This window comes from Marmota flaviventris, chromosome 9 (genome assembly GCF_047511675.1).
Source record: "Marmota flaviventris isolate mMarFla1 chromosome 9, mMarFla1.hap1, whole genome shotgun sequence".
Classification (NCBI taxonomy): Eukaryota; Metazoa; Chordata; class Mammalia; order Rodentia; family Sciuridae; genus Marmota; species Marmota flaviventris.
Window position 1 is genome coordinate 59,825,520 of NC_092506.1, and position 19,698 is coordinate 59,845,217.

General features: G+C 38.7%; 1 protein-coding gene and 1 pseudogene across 1 annotated transcript; both read right to left on the reverse strand.

The window, feature by feature from the left end:
- Positions 1 to 8,776: 8,776 nt before the first annotated feature.
- LOC114098593 (olfactory receptor 52I1-like) lies at positions 8,777 to 9,778 on the reverse strand. Its single transcript, XM_027942833.1, has one exon. The coding sequence runs from the start codon at positions 9,776 to 9,778 to the stop codon at positions 8,777 to 8,779; it is 1,002 nt and encodes a 333-aa protein (XP_027798634.1).
- A 3,865-nt stretch (positions 9,779 to 13,643) lies between these two features.
- Positions 13,644 to 14,689, reverse strand: LOC114098594 (keratin, type I cytoskeletal 18 pseudogene; annotated as a pseudogene).
- Between the last annotated feature and the right edge of the window lie 5,009 nt (positions 14,690 to 19,698).

Below are 19,698 nucleotides of genomic sequence, written 5' to 3' on the forward strand. Positions count from 1 at the left end.
ATAACTCTTCTTGATCCTGAAAGTTGCTTTTCCACCTCAATTTTGAACTTACCCCATCTCCTCTCTGCTTTCAACCAAAGTTGTCTTATGTTCCTGTTTCCTATCCCACCTCCTCCATCTGCCCATCATTTCCAGAAGAATCTCTTGGTATCAGCAGCAGCCTCCAGGCTGGACAGTAGTCTATGGTTGTGTCGAGGACATGAATCCTCATTTCCAGGGTGACCCTGGCCTTGACATTCCATCAACCCAACCCTGGTGTCCACTGGTTAGATATCCACATCCCTGGAGTTTTCTCTATTCAACTTTCTCTGGTGACCTATGCCTGAGAGTCCACATTTCTTTCACCCAACAGGAGGATTTATACAGGACCCTTTAGGAGGAGCAGTTAGAACCCAGGGGATCAAAGATAACAATGTATACACATGGTTACTATTGTCCTTTTCAAAGACCTCTGGCTGGGAGCCTCCATTCTCTGTTAGACAATTTATCACCTGTCATTTCCCATGGGCACCCATCTTCCTTTGGTTTCTGCCTAGCAGTCAAACTGTGTAACTTCTCCAGAGACTAGATTTTCTCTCTGCTCTGCCCCTGGAGTTTTTAAGAATGCAGGAGGAGTTAGATTGTTAGTGTCTAAGATGTCTTTATTTTTTTCAAGCCTCCAGAGGATATCTAACCATTACACTAAGTGTGTAGAGTTTTCTACAAGGAATTTCCCAGAAGGAAAGCAAAAGGTCCAAGATTGGTTAGATCTGTGAAAGCCCACCAGGAACCCCTTCAGATGCTTTCCAAAAGATCTCATTCAATTTTCACAACCCTCTGATATAGCTGTCAATACATCTGCATGTTCTAACAAATACAGGTACATAGAGTTTGAATCTTATTAGCTATGGTGAACTTCTATCAATCATAATGCATTTCACTTTTTTGTATACTCACATTCCTAATTGCTACTGTAAACATTAGTATGCAAAAAAAATAAGTCTAGGAGCACCTCATATCAATTCCTTGGATATATACCTTGAAGTGAGATAGCAGCATCATACAAAAGTCCCTTGTTTTATTATTAATATAAATTAGGTATATATGACAACAGAATGTCATATATTTATATGACAACAGAATGCACTTTGATTCATTGCACACAAATGAAGCACAACTTTTCATTTCTCTGTTTGTACACAATGTAGCATCGCACCATATGTGCAGTCATACATGTACTTAGGGTAATGTCCATCTCATTCCACAGTCTTTCCTGACCCCATGCCCCCTCTCCACCCGTCCCTCCCCTTTGCCCAAAGTTCCTCCATTTATCTCATCCCCCCACCCCATTATAGATCAGCAGTCACTTATCAGAAAGAATTTTTGGCCTTTGGGTTTTGAGGGATTCACATACTTCACTTAGCATGATATTCTCCAACTCCATCCATTTACCTGCTGATACCATAATTTTATTCTTTTAGTGTTGAATAACAGTCGATTGTGTTTATATACCACAGTTTCTTTACCCATTCATCTAATGAAGGGCATCTAGGTTGCTTCCACAGTTTAGCTGTTGTGAACTGAGCTGCTATAAACATTGATGTGGCTGCATTACTATAGTATGCTGATTTTAAGTCCTTTGGGTATAGAGTCAGGGGTGGGTGGGATACCTGGGTCAAATGATGGTTCCATTCCAAGTTTTCTAAGGAATCTCCATACTGCTTTCTAGAGTGGTTGTGACCAATTTTCAGTTCCACCAGCAATGTATGAGTGTGCTTTTTCCCTACATCCTCGCCAACCCTTACTGATGTTTATATTCATGATAACTGCCATTCTGACTGGCACAAGAGGAAATCTTAGAGAAATGCAAATCAAAACTACTCTAATTACTAGAGATGTTGAACACTTTTTCATATATTTGTTGATCAATTGTATATCTTCTTCTAAGAAGTGTCTGTTCAGCTCCTTAGCCCATTTATTAATTCGGTTGTGGGTGTTTTTTGTTTTGTTTTGTTTTGTTTTTGTTGTGTGTGTGTGTGTGTGTGTGTGTGTGTGTGTTGAGGAAAATCCATATTCTTTATCAGTGGTTGCATAATTTTACACCTAAAAATCAACAATTCACAAGGAATTTAGTTTCTCCACATCCTGGCCAACAGTATTACTCTATTTTGTTTTGATATTGATAGTTGTCACCCTAATGAGTATGAAGTATTATCTCAATATTGTTTTGATTTTTAATTCTCTATTGATCAGTGTTTAAAGCTTCTTTGCATATGTTAGTTGGTCATTTCCATACCACCTTTAGAGAATTGTAAAGTCCTTTGTCCAAATTTTAATTGGTGTATTAGACTTTTGTTGAGTTGTAGAAGTATTTTACTTACTAGACAGGTGAGTCTTATAAAATATAAGATCAGGAAATATTTTCTTCTGTTCTGTAAGTGGCCTTTACTCTGTTGTGTCCTTTGTTACATAAAATGACTTACACTTTATGTAATGCCATTTGTCTATTTTTCTTCCTGTCACTTCTTAGAATATTAGAAACACCTACACTGGAAAACTATCTTCAATGTGCCTTATGAAATTTTAAGTTCCATTACTCACTTATCAAAATATAATTCATCATGTAATCCCAAGATATTATTTTGACTAATTAAATTTACATTAAGTTTGATCAATTATTTTTATAACTTATGCTTTTTATCCATTTCACTTCTGAAGCTTTGAGTTTCTTGTGTGAAAATATTATCTATAAGTGTTTAAGACATATTATTAATTCATTCTCTTGTGCTGCTATTTTCACTTTTGTCAGGTTCTCAAGAGGTTGATGCCTACTCTGCTAGGCATTCAAAAGTAGAAAACATTCTTGGTAAATAAACAAGTCTTTTTTAATGTTCCTTATATTTTGGTGCTCAATTATTTTCTAATAAAAATGGGAACAGAATTTTAAAAAGTTCAAAGTTAGCAAAAGGTATGGATGCTAAGTAGTTAATCAGAAGATATATTTCAAAGTTATATTAATACTACTTTATACAGGATCTAGAAATATCATTCAAACATGGAATTAGGAATGTGTTGGGAATGTTTTTATGTATATACAGTGTGTCAGATGTTGTGTTATCTGTTTTTTATCATCATCTCATTAAATCTTGAGCACTCTCTAGGAGTTAACAGTTTCCAGCAGTGGAAAGTGACCCTTAAGACTTTCAGAGAACACTCATAGCAATGCAGTTTCTCCTTGTACTTTTAATTTGGGCACTATCAGAAAGTTATGTTCTATTAAGATTTTTCAAATGTACCCTCATCAAATGTATGTGTCTCTTACAAATAAGATCTTTTCTTTTTAATTGTATTGATTCTTCTTAGTTATACATGATAGTAGAATCCATTTTAATAAAATTATACAAGCATAGGATATATCTTATTCTAATTAGAACCCAACTTGTGCAGGCAGGCATGATAGTGGGGTTCACTTAGGTAGTTTCATGTGTATATAGAATAAACTGAATATAATTTTCCTATCTTTCCTATTCCCTTCCTCCTCCTCCTCCCTTCCTTTCATTCCCTTTGTCTCATCTACAGAATAGTCTTCTTCCTGTTCCTCCTTTATTGTGGTTTAACTTCAACATATCAGTGAAAATATTTGGCCTTTGGTTTTGGGGGATTGGCTTATATCGCTTATAATGATATTCTCCAGATCATCCATTTACTGGCAAATGTCACAAAGTCATTCTTCTTTATGTTTGAGTAATATTCCACTGCATATATATATATCCCACAATTTTTTTATCCATCCATCTGTTGATAGGCATGTAGGTTGGTTCCATAGCTTAGCTATTGGGAATTGTGCTGCTATAAGACATCAGTATGGCTCTTCTTCGGTAGTAGGCCGATTTTAATTTTTTAATTTATGCCAAGGAGTGGGATAACTGGGTCAAATGATGGTTCCATTCCTAGTTTTGGGGAGAAATCTCCATACTGCTTTCCAGAGCGGCTGCATCAATTTGCTGTCCCACCAGCAAAATATGAGTGTTCCCTTTTCTCCACATTCTCACCAACATTGGTTGTTATGTCTTCTTTTTTCTTTTTGAATTTTTTTTAATTGTAGATAAAAACACATAAATAAAATAAAGGTATTGTATCTATGTGGTGCTGATGATCAAACCTAGTGCCTCACCTGTGCTGGGTAAGTTCTCTACCACTGAGCTAGAACTCCAGCCCTTACTTGTATTCTTGATAATTGCCATTCTGACTGGAGTGAGATAGAATCTCAATGTAGTTTTAATTTGCCTTTCTCTAATTGCTAGAGGTATTGAACATTTTTTCATATGTTTGTTGATCTATCATTTTTCTTATTTGAGAAATGTCTATTCAATTCTTTGCCCATTTATTGATTGGATTATTTGGGGTTTTTTTTCGGTGTTAAGTTTTTTGAGTTCTTTGTATATCCTGGAAATTAATGCCCTATCTAAAATTGCATACAAAAACACATTAAAAAGACTCTGCAGCCAGGTATGGTGGTGCATGCCTGTAATACTAGCAGCTTGGGAGGCTGAGGGAGGAAAATCATGAGTTTAAAGTCAGCCTCATCAAATTAGTGAGGGCCTAAGCAACTCAGCTAAACCCTGGCCATAAACAAAATATAAAAAATGAGCTAGGGATGTGGCTCAGTGGTTAAGTGCCCCTGGGTTCAATATTCAGTACCAAAAAAAAAAAAAGATACAGCACCACAATCAAGTGGGTTTCATCCCAGGGATGCATGGTTGGTTCAACATATAAAAATGAATAAATGTAGAACATCATATAAACACACTTAAAGACAGGAACCACATGACTATTTCAACTGATGCAGAAAAAACATTTGACAAAATACAACATCCATTCATGTTTAGAACAATGGAATAACTAGAGATAGAATAAGCATACCTCAACATTGTAGAAGCTATGTGACAAACCCACTGCCAACATTATTCCAAATGGAGAAAAACTGAAAACATTCCCTCTAAAACAAGAATAAAACAAGAATGCCCTTTTTCACCACTTCTATTCAACATAGTCCTTGAAACTCTAGTCAGAGCAATTAGGCAATAGAAAGAAATTAAAGGGGTACAAATAGGGAAAGAATAACTCAAACTAACTTTGTTTGCAAGGGTATGATTCTATATTTAGAAGACCAAAAATCTCCACCAAAAAACTCCCAGAACTCATAATTCATCAAAGCTCTTTTTCTTTTAATATTGAGTACACAGTTTAAGACTTTCTTAAAGAAGAATATAGAATGAAATAAAAGCAAAAACAATGTAAGTATCCAGGTACCTAGAAAGAAAATAGTGACATTTCAGTTTCTTTTTCTATATGGATGTCAATTAATCTTTTCATCCCAGAAAGATCCTGAGAGGTGCCCATCAGAACAAAGCCCTCGCTTATATTTGATCCCTCTCTTCTGTCCTTAAACCAGACAAGGACTAGAAAGAAAAATGAAGTATGGCCTAAACCAAAAATCACATTGACATGGCTACCATTGTTTAAGAACAAAATGTTGAAAGTCAGCATACTAAATTCAGTGTACTGACAAAAGTCTGAAAGGATGTAGAGCTCTTACAGAAGTTAATAACAGAGGTGTACCTTGGTGTCCAAAGTGAACTGGAACCAGAGAACAGCAAAATAAACATTCTTTGCATCCTATACTAGTAATTGGATGTTCTTCCTATGGTTCAGATTTCTTTTTCCAAGTTTCTATGTTGAAGAATTGCCACCATTTTTTATCTCAAGATTATAACCCTCAGATAAACCAGAATTCACTCAGACTAGAAAGGGACTCCTCTCTGCATGTGAACACATGACCCAAGTTAGGGCCAGAGAGTAACAGCTTCTTCCATATAACATGAAGGCTGCAACAATTCTAAGAAAATGAGACAGGTTTGGGGGTCTTCTAGGTATAGAATCATATCATCAGCAAATAATGCTAATTTAAGTTCTTCTTTTCCTATACATATCCTTTAATTTCTTTCGTCTATCTAATTGCTCTGGCCAGTGTTTCAAGAACTATGTTAAATAAAAGTGGTGAAAGAGAGCATCCCTGTCTTGTTCCAGTTTTTAGAGGGAAGGCCTTTAACTTTTCTCCATTTAGAATGATGTTGGCCTGAGGCTTAGCACAGATAGCCTTTATGATGTTGAGATATGTTCCTCTTATTCTAGTTTTTCTAGTGTTTTGAACATGAAAGAGTGCTATATTTTGTCAAATGAGGGAAAGGGAAATGGAAAGGGATTATCAAGGATGGTGGAATGTGATAGACATCATCATCCAAAGTACATGTATGAAGACATGAATTGGTGTCAACATACTTTATATATGACCAGAGATATGAAAAATTGTGCTGCATACATGTAATAAGAATTGTAATGCATTACATTTTTATTTTAAAAAATTTTTAAATACTATTAAAAAAGAAAAAGAAAATGAGATAGGTGTTGATGGAAGAGTGCAAAAAGTTGTTTTCTTCAGCAGAAAGACTCACAGGATATTAGGTTGGAAATATTGAACAGGAAATAAAGGAACAAAAATACCAAATCTATATTCTCTGTATAACCCTATCTAAACAGGTATCAGAAATAAGAATCATTTTATTGTCATTCCTTTTATGTTTTTATTAGCACATTACAGTTATACATATGTTGGGGTTCATTTTGACATAATAATATATGCATGGAACATGACTTGCTCCATTTCAGTCCCTAGTACTTCCTTATCATTCCCTCTTCCTTCCCTTTGTATCCCTTATTCTAATCCTCTTATATACCTTTGAGGATCATGGTATCCCCCATTTTTGTCCTCATTTTGGTCTAGCTTCTCTACATAAGAGGAAACCTTTGACCTTTGACTTCCCAAATCTGACTTATTTCACTTAGCAAGATATACTCCAGTTTCATCCATTTACAAGCAAATGCCATTAATTTCATTCTTCTTTATGGCTGAGTAAAACTCCATTATGGATCTATCACATGCTATCTTTATCCCATTCATCTATTGACTGGAACCTGGGCTGGATCCATAAATCAGCAATATTGAATTCACAATGATCTAAAAATAATTAAATACTTGGAATAAATCTCACCAAGGAGGTGAAAGATCTTTACAATGAAAACATAAAACACTGAACGAAGAAATTGAAGAAGACCTTAGAAAATAGAAAGACCTCCCATGTTCTTGGATAGGCAGATTCATATTGTCAAAATGACCATACTACCAAAAGCATTATACATTATACATCAATGCAATCCCCATCAAGATTTCAATGACAGTCTTCCCAGAACTAGAAAAACAAAACAATCCTAAAATTCAACTCAAAGAATAAGAGACCCAAAATAGCCAAAGCAATCCTGAGCAAGCAGAATAATACCTCAAATTATACCGTAGAGCTATAGAAACAAAAATGAAATGGTATTGGTATGAAAACATACATGAAGACCTATGGAATAGAAGACACAGAGCCAGATCCACATAGATGCAGTGACCTGCTACTTGATAAATGTGTCAAAACCATACATTGGAGAAAAGACAGCCTTTTTAAAGGAAAATGAATATTCCTAAGGAGAAGTATGAAACTAGATCCCCATATCCCACCCAGCACAAAAATCAACTCAAAGTGGATCAAGACCCTGGAATTAGACCAACACTTTGCAACTGCTAGAAGAAAATATAGGTTTAACACTCCAACATATTGGCACATGCCCTGAATTTCTTAACAAGACCCTTAAAGTGCAAGAAATAAAACGATGAAACAATAAGCAGGACAGCATCAAATTAAAAAGCTGTATGGAAAAGGAAAAAAAAGTATGAAAAGATTGCATAAAAAATGGGAGATTTTTGCCAGTTGCTCCTCCCAGAGGGGATTAGTATCCAAAATATACAAAGAACTCAAAAAACAAACTCCCCAGAAGCAAATAATCTAATCAAAAATAAGCAAAATAGTGGAGCATGGTGATACATGCCTATGATCCCAGAAATTCAGGATGCCGAAACAGGAGGATTGCAAGTTCAGAGCCATCCATCTTCAGCAATTTAACGAGCCCTAAGCAATTCAAGTGAGACCTTATCTCAAAATGAAAAATAAAAAGGGCCAAGAATGTGGCTCAGTGGTTAATTGCTCCTGGGTTCAATTACCACTTCCCACCCCACCCCTGCAAAAAAAGCGGGGGAGGGAAATGGGCAAATGGACTAAACAGACACATCTTAAATGGAGAAATACAAATATCCAACAAACAAATGAAAAAAAAAAAAGTTCAACATTTCTAGCAATCATGGAAATGCAAATAAAAACTACATTGAAATTTCATCTCACTCAGTTAGAATGGTATTCATTGGGGATATGTATAATAATAAGTACTGGCAAAGATGTGGGGGAAGGATACACTCATACATTGTTAGTGGAATGGCAAATTAGTACTGGAAAGCTGTATGGAGGTTCCTCATAAAACTAGGAATGGAACCACCATACAACCCAGTTATCCCCCTCCTGGGTATTTATCCAAAAGAACTGACATAAGCATAATATAGTGATACAGGCATATCAATGTTTATAGCAGCACAATTCATTGATATTCTTTTTTTAAAAAACATCAGAAATTTATTAGTTGCTCAAAACATTTCATTGATATTCTTACTAGAAATTAAATCTATGCAAGGATGCTCTTTACAGCTTCATCTTACAATTCTTGAGGTGCTAAGCAAACAATTCACCTCAATAGATTACTAAAGCATCTTTGAAGATGAATTGCTCAAGGCATGAACAGTTGTGTGTCATTCACCTTGACTGGGATGGTGAAAGAGGAAGAACATCAACAAACTCATTATTCTCTTCCGTAGTTGTTTTGTCCTCAGGCCATAGATGATGGGGTTCAAGGTGGGTGGAATGACCAAATACAAGTCAGCTAACAACACCTGAGTGTGTAGAGGAACTGAGTCCTGTCCTAGCCAGGCTACATAAATGGATACCATCCCAGGTAGGTAGAACAAAGCCATAACCCCAACATGGGAGCCACATGTGCTTAATGCCTTCCACTGAGCATTCTCTGAGGAGAGACCAAACACTGCCCTGAGAACTAAGGTATAGGAGGCAGCAATGAAGACTACATCAGAGCCAACAATAATGGAGGTACAAATCAAACTGTAGAAACAGCTGGGCATGGGGTCAGCACATGCTAACTTGGCCACAGCCATGTGCTCACAATAGGAATGGGGAACCACATGGGAGCCACAAAAAGGTAGATGACTAATCATCCAACTCAATGGGGTCATGGATATAATAGCTCTGATGGTGATGGTCACACTCATCCCCAGCATCACTCTGGGTGTGAGAATGCTCTTGTAGTGTAGGGGCTTGCAGATGGCTACATAGCGGTCAAAAGCCATGGCCAGCAACAGCCCTGTCTCCACAGCTGTGGCTGCATGGACAAAGTACATTTGAGTGAAACAGGCCTGGAAGCTGATGGAACTGTGTCCTGAGGAGAAGATGCTCACCATCTTAGGGACCACAGAGGAGGCCATGACGGTGTCCACAGCAGCCAGAATACACAGGAAGCAAAACATGGGCTCTCGTAGAGTGGAATCCATGCAAATTACCATCATGATGATGCTGTTTCCTACCAGGGCTGTGGTGTACATGGCACTCAGTGAGACAGCCAGCCAAAGGTGTGAAGACTGCAAGCCTGGAATGCCCACAAGGAAGAAGGTGGCAGGGGTTTCCATTGTGTGGTTATAGGGTGGCCCCAGCATCACAGGTGAGAATGCTTTTCTGTTCATCTAAAAAAATGATATAAGAAATGATATAGTCTTATAATATTTGTTTCACACTGTAGTATTAGTGAAGTATAATATAGAACAAACATGCATACCTCATAGTCGACAAAACATAAGCTATTTCATCTAAGATAAATTTATTGTATAATTGCTATTTTAAGATATTTTAAAGTCTAGGTCTTTCCAATTGTGATTCGAGGAGTTGAATTAAGTAAATACAGTTATAATCAGGTGAATAATTATGGATACTTATCCAAAAAATTGTTATGGCTTCACTGGGACAGTTTTTTTTAAATTAATTTATTGTAATTAGTTATATATAATAGCAAAATGCATTTTGATTCATTGTACACCTGGGATAGTTTTGATAAGGAAAAAGCTACCCATGTGCACATCCAGAATCTGAGCTCCAACACTTGGAAATTTCAGTTCATTTCCATATCTGTCTTACATCTCCTCATTCAGGTGTTGCCATGTTATTTAACTGAGATGACCTGGTGGGGTAAACCTAAAAGGTTCATTATGAAGTCATTCTCTGTTCATCTATAGGCTAGCTTTCAAGCTTAGTTTTTTGTTTGCTTGCTTGATTGCTTTTTTAAAAAAAATGGTCAATTCTGTGACAATTTATTTTACATTTACTTATAACCTATCTCTAATAACAAATTCTTAGTAAGAGTGGTTGACACCGCTATGGCCATTTTTTTTAAAATGAAATTAAAGATAAAATGGAAGCGGGCAATATGAGCATCTTTGATTCAAACTGAAGTGATGTTTCAACTGTTTTCCAGTTACTGTCAGATCATTCCACTCCCCAGAGAAATGGGCAAGTATCTCAGTCCCAGAACTAGATCTAATATCTCAAGTGTGGATCATAACATCTTATGTCCATTTGATCTATTGTGGCAAACCCTCATTATCCTAAAACTGTAACTCTCAAGGCCTCAGCTCAGTGAGTCAGCACATCAATTGTGTTGATTTACAGTAGTCAGATCTAATCCAAGAAGTGTTTCCTATATTTCCAGGCAAGCTTCAATGATGGAGGCTTATTTGCCAATAATAATAGCCTGACTTCAGCTGTCACTTCCTGTACCTCCCCGTAATAAATGATTTCCAGGTTGAGAAGTTGCCACATCCTTACCCTTGGATATTAACTATATCCACTCACTCAAGTTTAATTCTCTTCAGGGGCCTGGCCCCTCACTGAATAGTTGGATAGATCAGGCTGATGCAGTTCTGCTTCAGTAGACATTTTCCCTGTGAGCCAGGCCCTAGACAGACATTCACCTGATTCAGCATCCCAACCATATGGTGTACACTTGCCCCTTCCATTTGCTTCTGGAGGGCTGATCAGTGATGACTCCATGCCCAGATGCCCTCAGGAGCCTTGTGGGGAGTCCTCAGGAGTTCTCTAAAAAGCCCAGTTCTGAGACCTGAATTCAAACTATGGTCCTCAAACAAATAACAACACAAAAACCCTTAAGAATAAATAAATGCTATATGATAGGGCAGACTAAATGAAATAATGATCTCTTCAGAGCAGGTCATGAAAAACTTGCTGTGTACCACCACATGATGAGATGCTTTCAGTGATAGATCAGAAGACAGGGGAAAGCTTTGAAAGAAGAATACTGGTGACAAGTAGAAAAAAAAAATATCTGGATGTCCTTAAGTCTGCTATGTGAATGATGAATGCCACAAATTTAGAGCTGAGCCTCACTGCCTGAACAGTTGGAGAAGAGCAGAGGATTCAGAATGCCTACTTCTCCACCCACCTCTGATCCAGGTCCTCCCCTCCTGTGTAATGCTCTGTGTAAACACACCTTTCTTCTGAGGGCAGCCACAGTTTATGCCCCACCCCATCCTTCCTCTCTCCAGCCCTACCCAGTGGACATTCCTTTTATGATCTTTGGAGTGTTTTTGTTTTTTTTTTTCCCTCTTTGTATACTTTTGATCTTCATCAGCACTGCTAGAGGTTCACCAGTGTCTTAATTCTCCTTAAGAACAGGGCATTTGGTTGGGTCAGTTTTATCTTTTAAAGTTTTTATTTTACCCAACCTATTGCCACTAAAAATTTTCTAAGATCTCATGCTAAGATCAGCAGTGAGCTCCATCAAAGATCTGTTGCCAGTCCAGTAATTTCTTATAACATCACTGAGTTCTCCCTTATAATTTGGTCAACTCTTTGAAGCATGACATGCATACATTTAGAAGTAGAAATTAAAGGTATACAGCATGATAAAGCATCATAATGTAAACATATGAACACACTTGCAAAGCCACTACCCAGGTCAAGATTCAGACACAATGCTTCCTTGATGTTGAGGTCTCTCTTTTCAGAAAGCTCTGGCCAACCTCTCCTAAGCACATTTCCAGCTCTGTTCTCACCTCTGAATTCAACCCTAAAGAGATACTCACATGAAGACCCAGAGGGTCACTAAAATCTAGCTTAGAGAAGTCATTTAAATCAATAGGAACTCATATGATATATGAGATTTTCATTCCTATTTTAAGGATGGGAAATTCATGACTCAAAATTTTCTTTAAAGTTGAAATACTAATGCATAATTCATTTTAATGGAGCCTTTCTGTTTATATAACCCTGAACCTCTACTCTTCATCCCAGTGAGCTCCCAATTATCCCTAACCTTGGTTGCTTTTCTCATAGTTCATCCTGAGACCTAAAATATATCTGTCCACCATCCCAAGTTTAGACTTACCTCATATTGTCTCTGCTTTCAACCAAAGTTGTCCTATGTTCCTGTCCCCTCTCCCACATTCTTCATCCTCCCATCATTTCCTAAAGAATCTCTTGGTTTTGGCAGTATTTCCAGACCTGGAGAGTAGTCTATAACTGTGTTCTCCACTTGAATCCTCTTTCCAGGGTAGCCTTGGCCTTAAGACTCCATCGACCCAACCTTCAATCCCCAGGTCAATCATCCGCATCCCGGAAGTTTTCTCTATTCAACTTTCTCTGATCGTCTATGTCTGGTAGTCCACATTTCTGACACCCAATAGAGGGAGGATTTATACAAGGCCTCTTCAGAAGGAGAAGAGCAAGCCAAGGAGATCAAAGATGACAATATAGAGTAATGATGACTATTGTCCTTTACTACCTCCCCCTGGGAACCTTCTTTCCCTGCTAGATACTCTGTTATTCCACCTATTCCCTCCATAACCATTTTTCCTTTATCTCAGCTGAGCAGCCAAACACTGACTCCTGAGACTAGTTCATCCCTGCACCCTGCCTCTGGGGCTTTCTACAATATAGGTTGCAGAAGATGCTTAGTGAATAAAGTGTCTTTGTCTCTTCAAGTCTTCAGAGAATAACTAAATATCAGAGTAATGATAAACAGTGCATCCTGAAAGGAAAATAAAAGGTCCAATGTTGGTTATGTTTGTTAAAGTCTGCTATATGCTTCTCATAGATTGTTCTCATTCAGTTTTCACAGTCCTCTGATGTGAGCCATCAGTACATCTACATTTCATAGGTGAATGTGAGGTACATAGAAGGTCACATAGCTAGCAAGGCAGAGAATCAAGATTCACATTCTATCATGACAAATTTCACTGTTTTGTACAACTCTCGTACTTAATTGCTACTGTGAAAATGAGTATGTCTTGAAGATCCTGATCGAATCCTTTGAATGTATATCCATACGTAAGATTCATGCATCATATTGTAGTTATAATTTTTTTTATTTTTTGAGGAACCTTCACATTCTTTACCAGTGGTGGCACCATATTATATCTGTATGACACTATACAATTTATTTATATCTTTGCCTACAGTTTTTACTGTTTTCTCTGGTGATCTCTGACCATTTTTTGTTTGTTTCCTATTACCCAAGGGTTCCCTGCTTTTGCTTCCTCAGTGACACAGTACTTTGGTATCATTGGTCTCAGACACCATTGTGGGGTCTACAATCCCACAGGTGGCAGTCCTTTTAATATTTCGCATAGAGTTGCTGCTGTGTAGGCCATCATTGATACTGAAGTGCTTACTGACTTCCAGCAAGCAGTGGGAAGGGGCAACATCAGCCTCCAGACTAACCTTGATGTTCAGCAGAGTTTTGTATGTCCTGGGTCTGGTCTGCCTTTTTGCCTGTATCTATGCCAGCTCTGGTTCCAGATGCAGCAAGACCCCATTACGTTATTCTATACAGAAGGTGTAGGAAGTTTACATGCCCCTCAGACTGTTCTCTGAACTGGACTTCAGATTTCTCAAGGCATCCAGGTGGATCTCCAAGGACTGGGCTGGGCATCTCAGCTCTGTGAGCATTATTTCACCAGCTCCAATCTCAGCACACTGCAAAGTGACCACTGTGGTGCTCTCCTTGATCTCCTGGAACCAGTACTTGTTCAGCTCCTCTCAGTTCTTCTGAGCCAGTTCATCATACTGGGCCTGGATGTCTGTCATGATCTTGCTAAGGTCCTAAGATCTGGGGGCATTCACCTTGTGGTCAATCCACAGCTGGCAATGTAACCTTGAAGACCATGCCTCCTCATGGTTCTTCTTCATGAACAACTCCTCCTCCTTTAGAGCCTCAGTTTCCTCTAGTTGAAGTCAAGTGATACTAGTGTCATCAATGACCTTGAGGAGCCCCTGGATGTCACTGTCTATCAACTGGCACATGGCCATCTCTGTCTCATAATTGACTCTAATATTCTCAACAGCAAGATGAAAGTTGCAAATCTGCGGAGAATTCAGGTATTTGACCACAAAATTTGCCAAGATCTGAGCCTAAAGCTCTTGATGATCTTGTAGTAATGCACCCAGTCTTTTATTTGGGGTCCCTTCTCCAGATGTTCCCAGAGTTTGCTTTCTAGGATCCTCACTCTATCCAGGTAGGAGGGCAGGTCTTGCATGGTCTCCATACTCTGAATGCTTCCCATTTCTGCCAAACCCTTGGTCATCCCCACCACAAGGAAATTGAAAACTAGGAAGAATGGGAAGCAAGCCAAAATCCCTGAACCCAAAAATGTCTGATGAAGCCTTAAAAATAATAATTATAAGGAAACAATGAGGTTCAAGAGAGTACAGAAAGACAGATGAACAAAATAGAAACAAAACTCATGATATGAATCAAAAATTTAGCAAAAAAATCTTTAAAAGGGACCAAATAAATTTTTCAAAATAAGAACTCAGTAATTCAAACAAAAATATATTTGAAATAGCTAAATATGAAATCAACACAGTTGCCCTTCAGTGAATGAACAGATAAACAACATATGGTATATATGCACAATGGAATATTATTCAGTCACACAAGTAATGAAATTCTGCCAGGCACAGTGGTGATTGCCTATAGTGCTAATGGCTCAGGAGGCTGAGGCAGGAGGATCACAAGTTCAAAGCTAGCCTCAGCAGCTTAGCAAGGTCCTAAGCAACTTAGCAAGAACCTGTCTCTAAATAAAATATAAAAAAGATTGGTGATGTGGCTCAATGGTTAAGCACCCCTGAGTTCAAATCCCAGTACCAAAAAAAAAAAAAGAAACAAAGAAATTCTTTTATTTTTCATTTGAAACAACATCAATAGAACTGAAGGTCATTATATTAAGTGTAATAAGCCAAAAACAAAGAAAAATCTGAAGTTATCAGGCATTTTTGTAGAAAACAGAGAGGAAAGTGGTCATGAGAGACTCGAAGGGTAGATGGGAGGGGATCCAATCTGCTAGTCTGTCTTTTTTTAAAAAATATTTATTTTTTTAGGTATAGATGAACACAACACAATGCCTTTATTTTTATGTGGTGCTGAGGATTGAACCCGGGTCCCACCCATGCTAGGCCAATGCTCTACCTCTGAGCCACAATCCCAGCCCCTAGTCTATGTCTTTTGATTGGTGATTTTAGGCCATTAACATTCAGGGTTATTACTGAGACATGATTTGTATTCCCAGCCATTTTTGTTTATATTTTGGTATTTAACATGACTTAGTTTCTCCTCTGATTAGATTTTCCTTTAGTGTAATCTCTCCCTCTGCTGATTTTATCATTGTTTTTCATTTCCTCTTCATGGAATATTTTGCTAAGGATGTTCTGTAGTGCAGGCTTTCTAGTTGAAAAATCTTTTAACTTTTATTTATCATGGAAGGTTTTTATTTCATCATCAAATCTAAAGCTTAATTTTGCTGGATATAAGATTCTTGGTTGGCATCCATTTTCTTTTTTTTAATTTATTTTTTTTATTGGTTGTTCAAAACATTACAAAGCTCTTGACATATCATATTTCATACATTAGATTCAAGTGGGTTATGAACTCCCATTTTTACCCCAAATACAGATTGCAGAATCACATCAGTTACACATCCACATTTTTACATACTGCCATATTAGTAACTGTTGTATTCTGCTACCTTTCCTATCCTCAACTATCCCCCCTCCCCTCCCCTCCCATCTTCTCTCTCTACCCCATCTACTGTAATTCATTTCTCTCCTTGTTTATTTTCCCATTCCCCTCACAACCTCTTATATATAATTTTGTATAACAATGAGGGTCTCCTTCCATTTCCATGCAATTTCCCTTTTCTCTACCTCCCACCTCATGTCTCTGTTTAATGTTAATCATTTCCTCCTGCTCTTCCTCCCTGCTCTGTTCTTAGTTGCTCTGATTATATCAAAGAAGACATTTGGCATTTGTTTTTTAGGGATTGGCTAGTTTCACTTAGCATAATCTGCTCTAGTGCCATCCATTTCCCTGCAAATTCCATGATTTTGTCATTTTTTAGTGCTGCGTAATACTCCATGGTGTATAAATGCCACATTTTTTTATCCATTCATCTATTGAAGGGCATCTAGGTTGGTTCCACAGTCTAGCTATTGTGAATTGTGCTGCTATGAACATCGATGTGGCAGTATCCCTGTAGTACGCTCTTTTAAGGTCTTCAGGGAATAGTCCGAGAAGGGCAATAGCTGGGTCAAATGGTGGTTCCATTCCCAGCTTTCCCAGGAATCTCCATACTGCTTTCCAAATTGGCCACACCAATTTGCAGTCCCACCAGCAATGTACAAGAGTACCCTTTTCCCCACATCCTCACCAGCACTTGTTGTTGTTTGACTTCAGAATGGCTGCCAATCTTACTGGAGTGAGATGGTATCTTAGGGTGGTTTTGATTTGCATTTCTCTGACTGCTAGAGATGGTGAGCATTTTTTCATGTACTTGTTGATTGATTGTATGTCCTCCTCGGAGAAGTGTCTGTTCAGGTCCTTGGCCCATTTGTTGACTGGGTTATTTGTTATCTTATTGTCTAATTTTTTGAGTTCTTTGTATACTCTGGATATTAGGGCTCTATCTGAAGTGTGAGGAGTAAAGATTTGTTCCCATGATGTAGGCTCCCTATTTACCTCTCTTATTGTTTCTTTAGCTGAGAAAAAACTTTTTAGTTTAAGTAAGTCCCATTTGTTGATTCTTGTTATTAATTTTTGTGCTATGGGTGTCCTATTAAGGAATTTGGAGCCCGACCCCACAATATGTAGATCGGAGCCAACTTTTTCTTCTATCAGACGCAGAGTCTCTGATTTGATATCTAGCTCCTTGATCCACTTTGAGTTAACTTTTGTGCATGGCGAGAGGAGGGGATTCAGTTTCATTTTGTTGCATATGGATTTGTTAGGTTGATTCCCAAAATAAAAATTAAAATTTAAAAAAAAATTTAAAAAACAACAACAAAAAAAATGAAAACAAAAAAAAAAAACCAAATTAAAAAAAAAATTAATAAATGCAGTCTTAGAGTTCGATTAACTTCTCTTCCAGTAGGTGGAGCTGTTCCCACTGGGCTAAGCTTCTCCTCTCAATACGCAGGAACCAATCACTGTGCAGCAGCTCCTCCTCCCAGACTGGGCGGGTCTCCAATCCTGAGTGCCTAGGGCCTTCTCTTGTGTCTAGTCACTTCCCCACTTTTCCTCAAGCCAGGCCCCGCTCACTGGTGACGCTCACCACAATACTGGCTACACGCCAGGTCTGGTGCTCCTGGGAGCCCTGTTTTCATGAACGACTGGGCACACTCTCTCTGTTTGCCATTCCCTCAGACCCTAAGTTTGTAGAGCTTGGGGCTGAGAACCCTCAGCGAATTTTGCTTGCCCTCCGGTAGCCACGCCCCCCGGTAGCTGGTGCAAGAGACCTCAGTTGTCAGCACTGGTGGGAGCGGTAGCCGGGAGTTCCGCACCGTGGGTCCCGCGCCACTCCTGATTCCCTCAATCTGGCTATTGCGCTCAAGGGAGAGCTGGGAGGGGCCCTTAAGGTTTCCCCGCTGTGTGGAGAGGGAAGGCTAGGGGATTACACACCTGTCGCCGCTGGTTTCAATGAAGTTATCTCCTCCGCTGCATTCTGGTGACGTCAGTTCTCTGCCATGGTGGTATCCCATGCAAATGGTGACAGTTCGTTCCCTTTGCCGGGTGACCAATGCAACGGGTGGGTCCTGACTGTCTCTCCCAAGCCCCGTTTCAATCCTGTGGCCACTGCCTATGAAGGCTCGGTTGACATTAACCTCCATAGGATCAGAAGAGCCAACCAGTTGTTTCAGCAGGATCGTTTAGTGCTGAGTCACAGCGGTTTGTCTGTGAGACGCAGGAGAACGGGAGCTTAAATTCAGCCGATCCGGGCTCAGTGTGTGTTCTGAGAGGCCCAGACTGTTCGCCCCAGATACACGTCAGCTCAGCATTGCCTAGTGATCCTGAGCAAACAGCATTTAGACAGTTTATGACTCCCTGTGCCCGCGCAGCTGAAGAGGTCAGAGACTTGATCTCTCCGCGCCCGCCGCCATGTTGGATCTCCGGCATCCATTTTCTTTCAGAGCTTGGTATATGTTGTTCCATGATCTCCTGGCTTTGAGGGTCTAGGTTGAAAAATCTGCTGAGATATGAAATGGTATTCCCCTATATGCAATTTGATTCCTCTCTCTTGCGGCTTTTAAGATTCTATCCTTATTTTGTTGTATGCTAGGCATTTTCATTATAATGTGCCTTGGTGTAGATCTGTTATAATTCTGTACATTTGATGTCCTGTAAGCCTCTTGTATTTGGTTTTCCAATTCGTTCTTTATGCTTGGGAAATTTTCTGATATTATCTCATTGAAGAGATTGTTCATTCCTTTGGTTTGAAACTCTGTGCCTTCCTCTATTCCCAATAACTCTTAGATTTGGTCTTTTGATGCTATCCCATAATTCTTGGATCTTCTGTTCATGGTTTCTTACTATCTTCACTGTGTATTCAACTTTATTTTCCAGATTGTATATTTTGTCTTCATTATCTGATGTTCTTTCTTCCAAGTGGTCTAGTCTGTTGGTTATGCTTTCTATTGAGTTTTTTATTTGATTTATTGTATCCTTCATTTCAAGGATTTCTGACTGTTTTTTTTTTCAGGATCTCTCTCTCGAAGTAATATTTTTGCTATCTGCATTTGCTCTCTTATTTCATTGTTGGAGTGGTCAATTTTTGTGTGTATTTGCTCATTTAGGTCATTCTTTAATTCACAGATCATTTTAATTATGAACCATCTGAACTCCTTCTCTGACATTTCATCAACTTTGCTGCCTGTGGGTTCTGGTATTATAGTGTCCTGGTTTGTTTGGGGTACTTTCTTCCCTAGTTTTTTCATATTGTCTATGTCTTCCTTTCTTGCTACATGGATCTGTGATATTAATTTCTTCTCTATATTCTTTTAGTACCTGTGTCTGTACCTCACCTTGATGTTGGGCTTCTAGACCCTGCTTGTATCCCTCAATGGATGCTACCGCATCCTGTGTCTGGGACCTGCTTAAGTTGGAGTGGGTGGATCTGGGCCACTGGGCTTGAACCCTGCAGTAGTCTGCTGATAGGAAGGGGTGGTCCTATGCCAAAGGCTAGGCTCTGGCAGTGTCTACGCCACCAGGGGAGGGGTGAACCGGGCCTACCGAAATCCTGGATACCGCATGGGCTCTTGTGAG

Bases quoted from the DNA above. Each gene is read 5' to 3' on its own strand.
- LOC114098593 (XM_027942833.1), bottom strand. From the start codon at position 9,778: ATGAACAGAAAAGCATTCTCACCTGTGATGCTGGGGCCACCCTATAAC.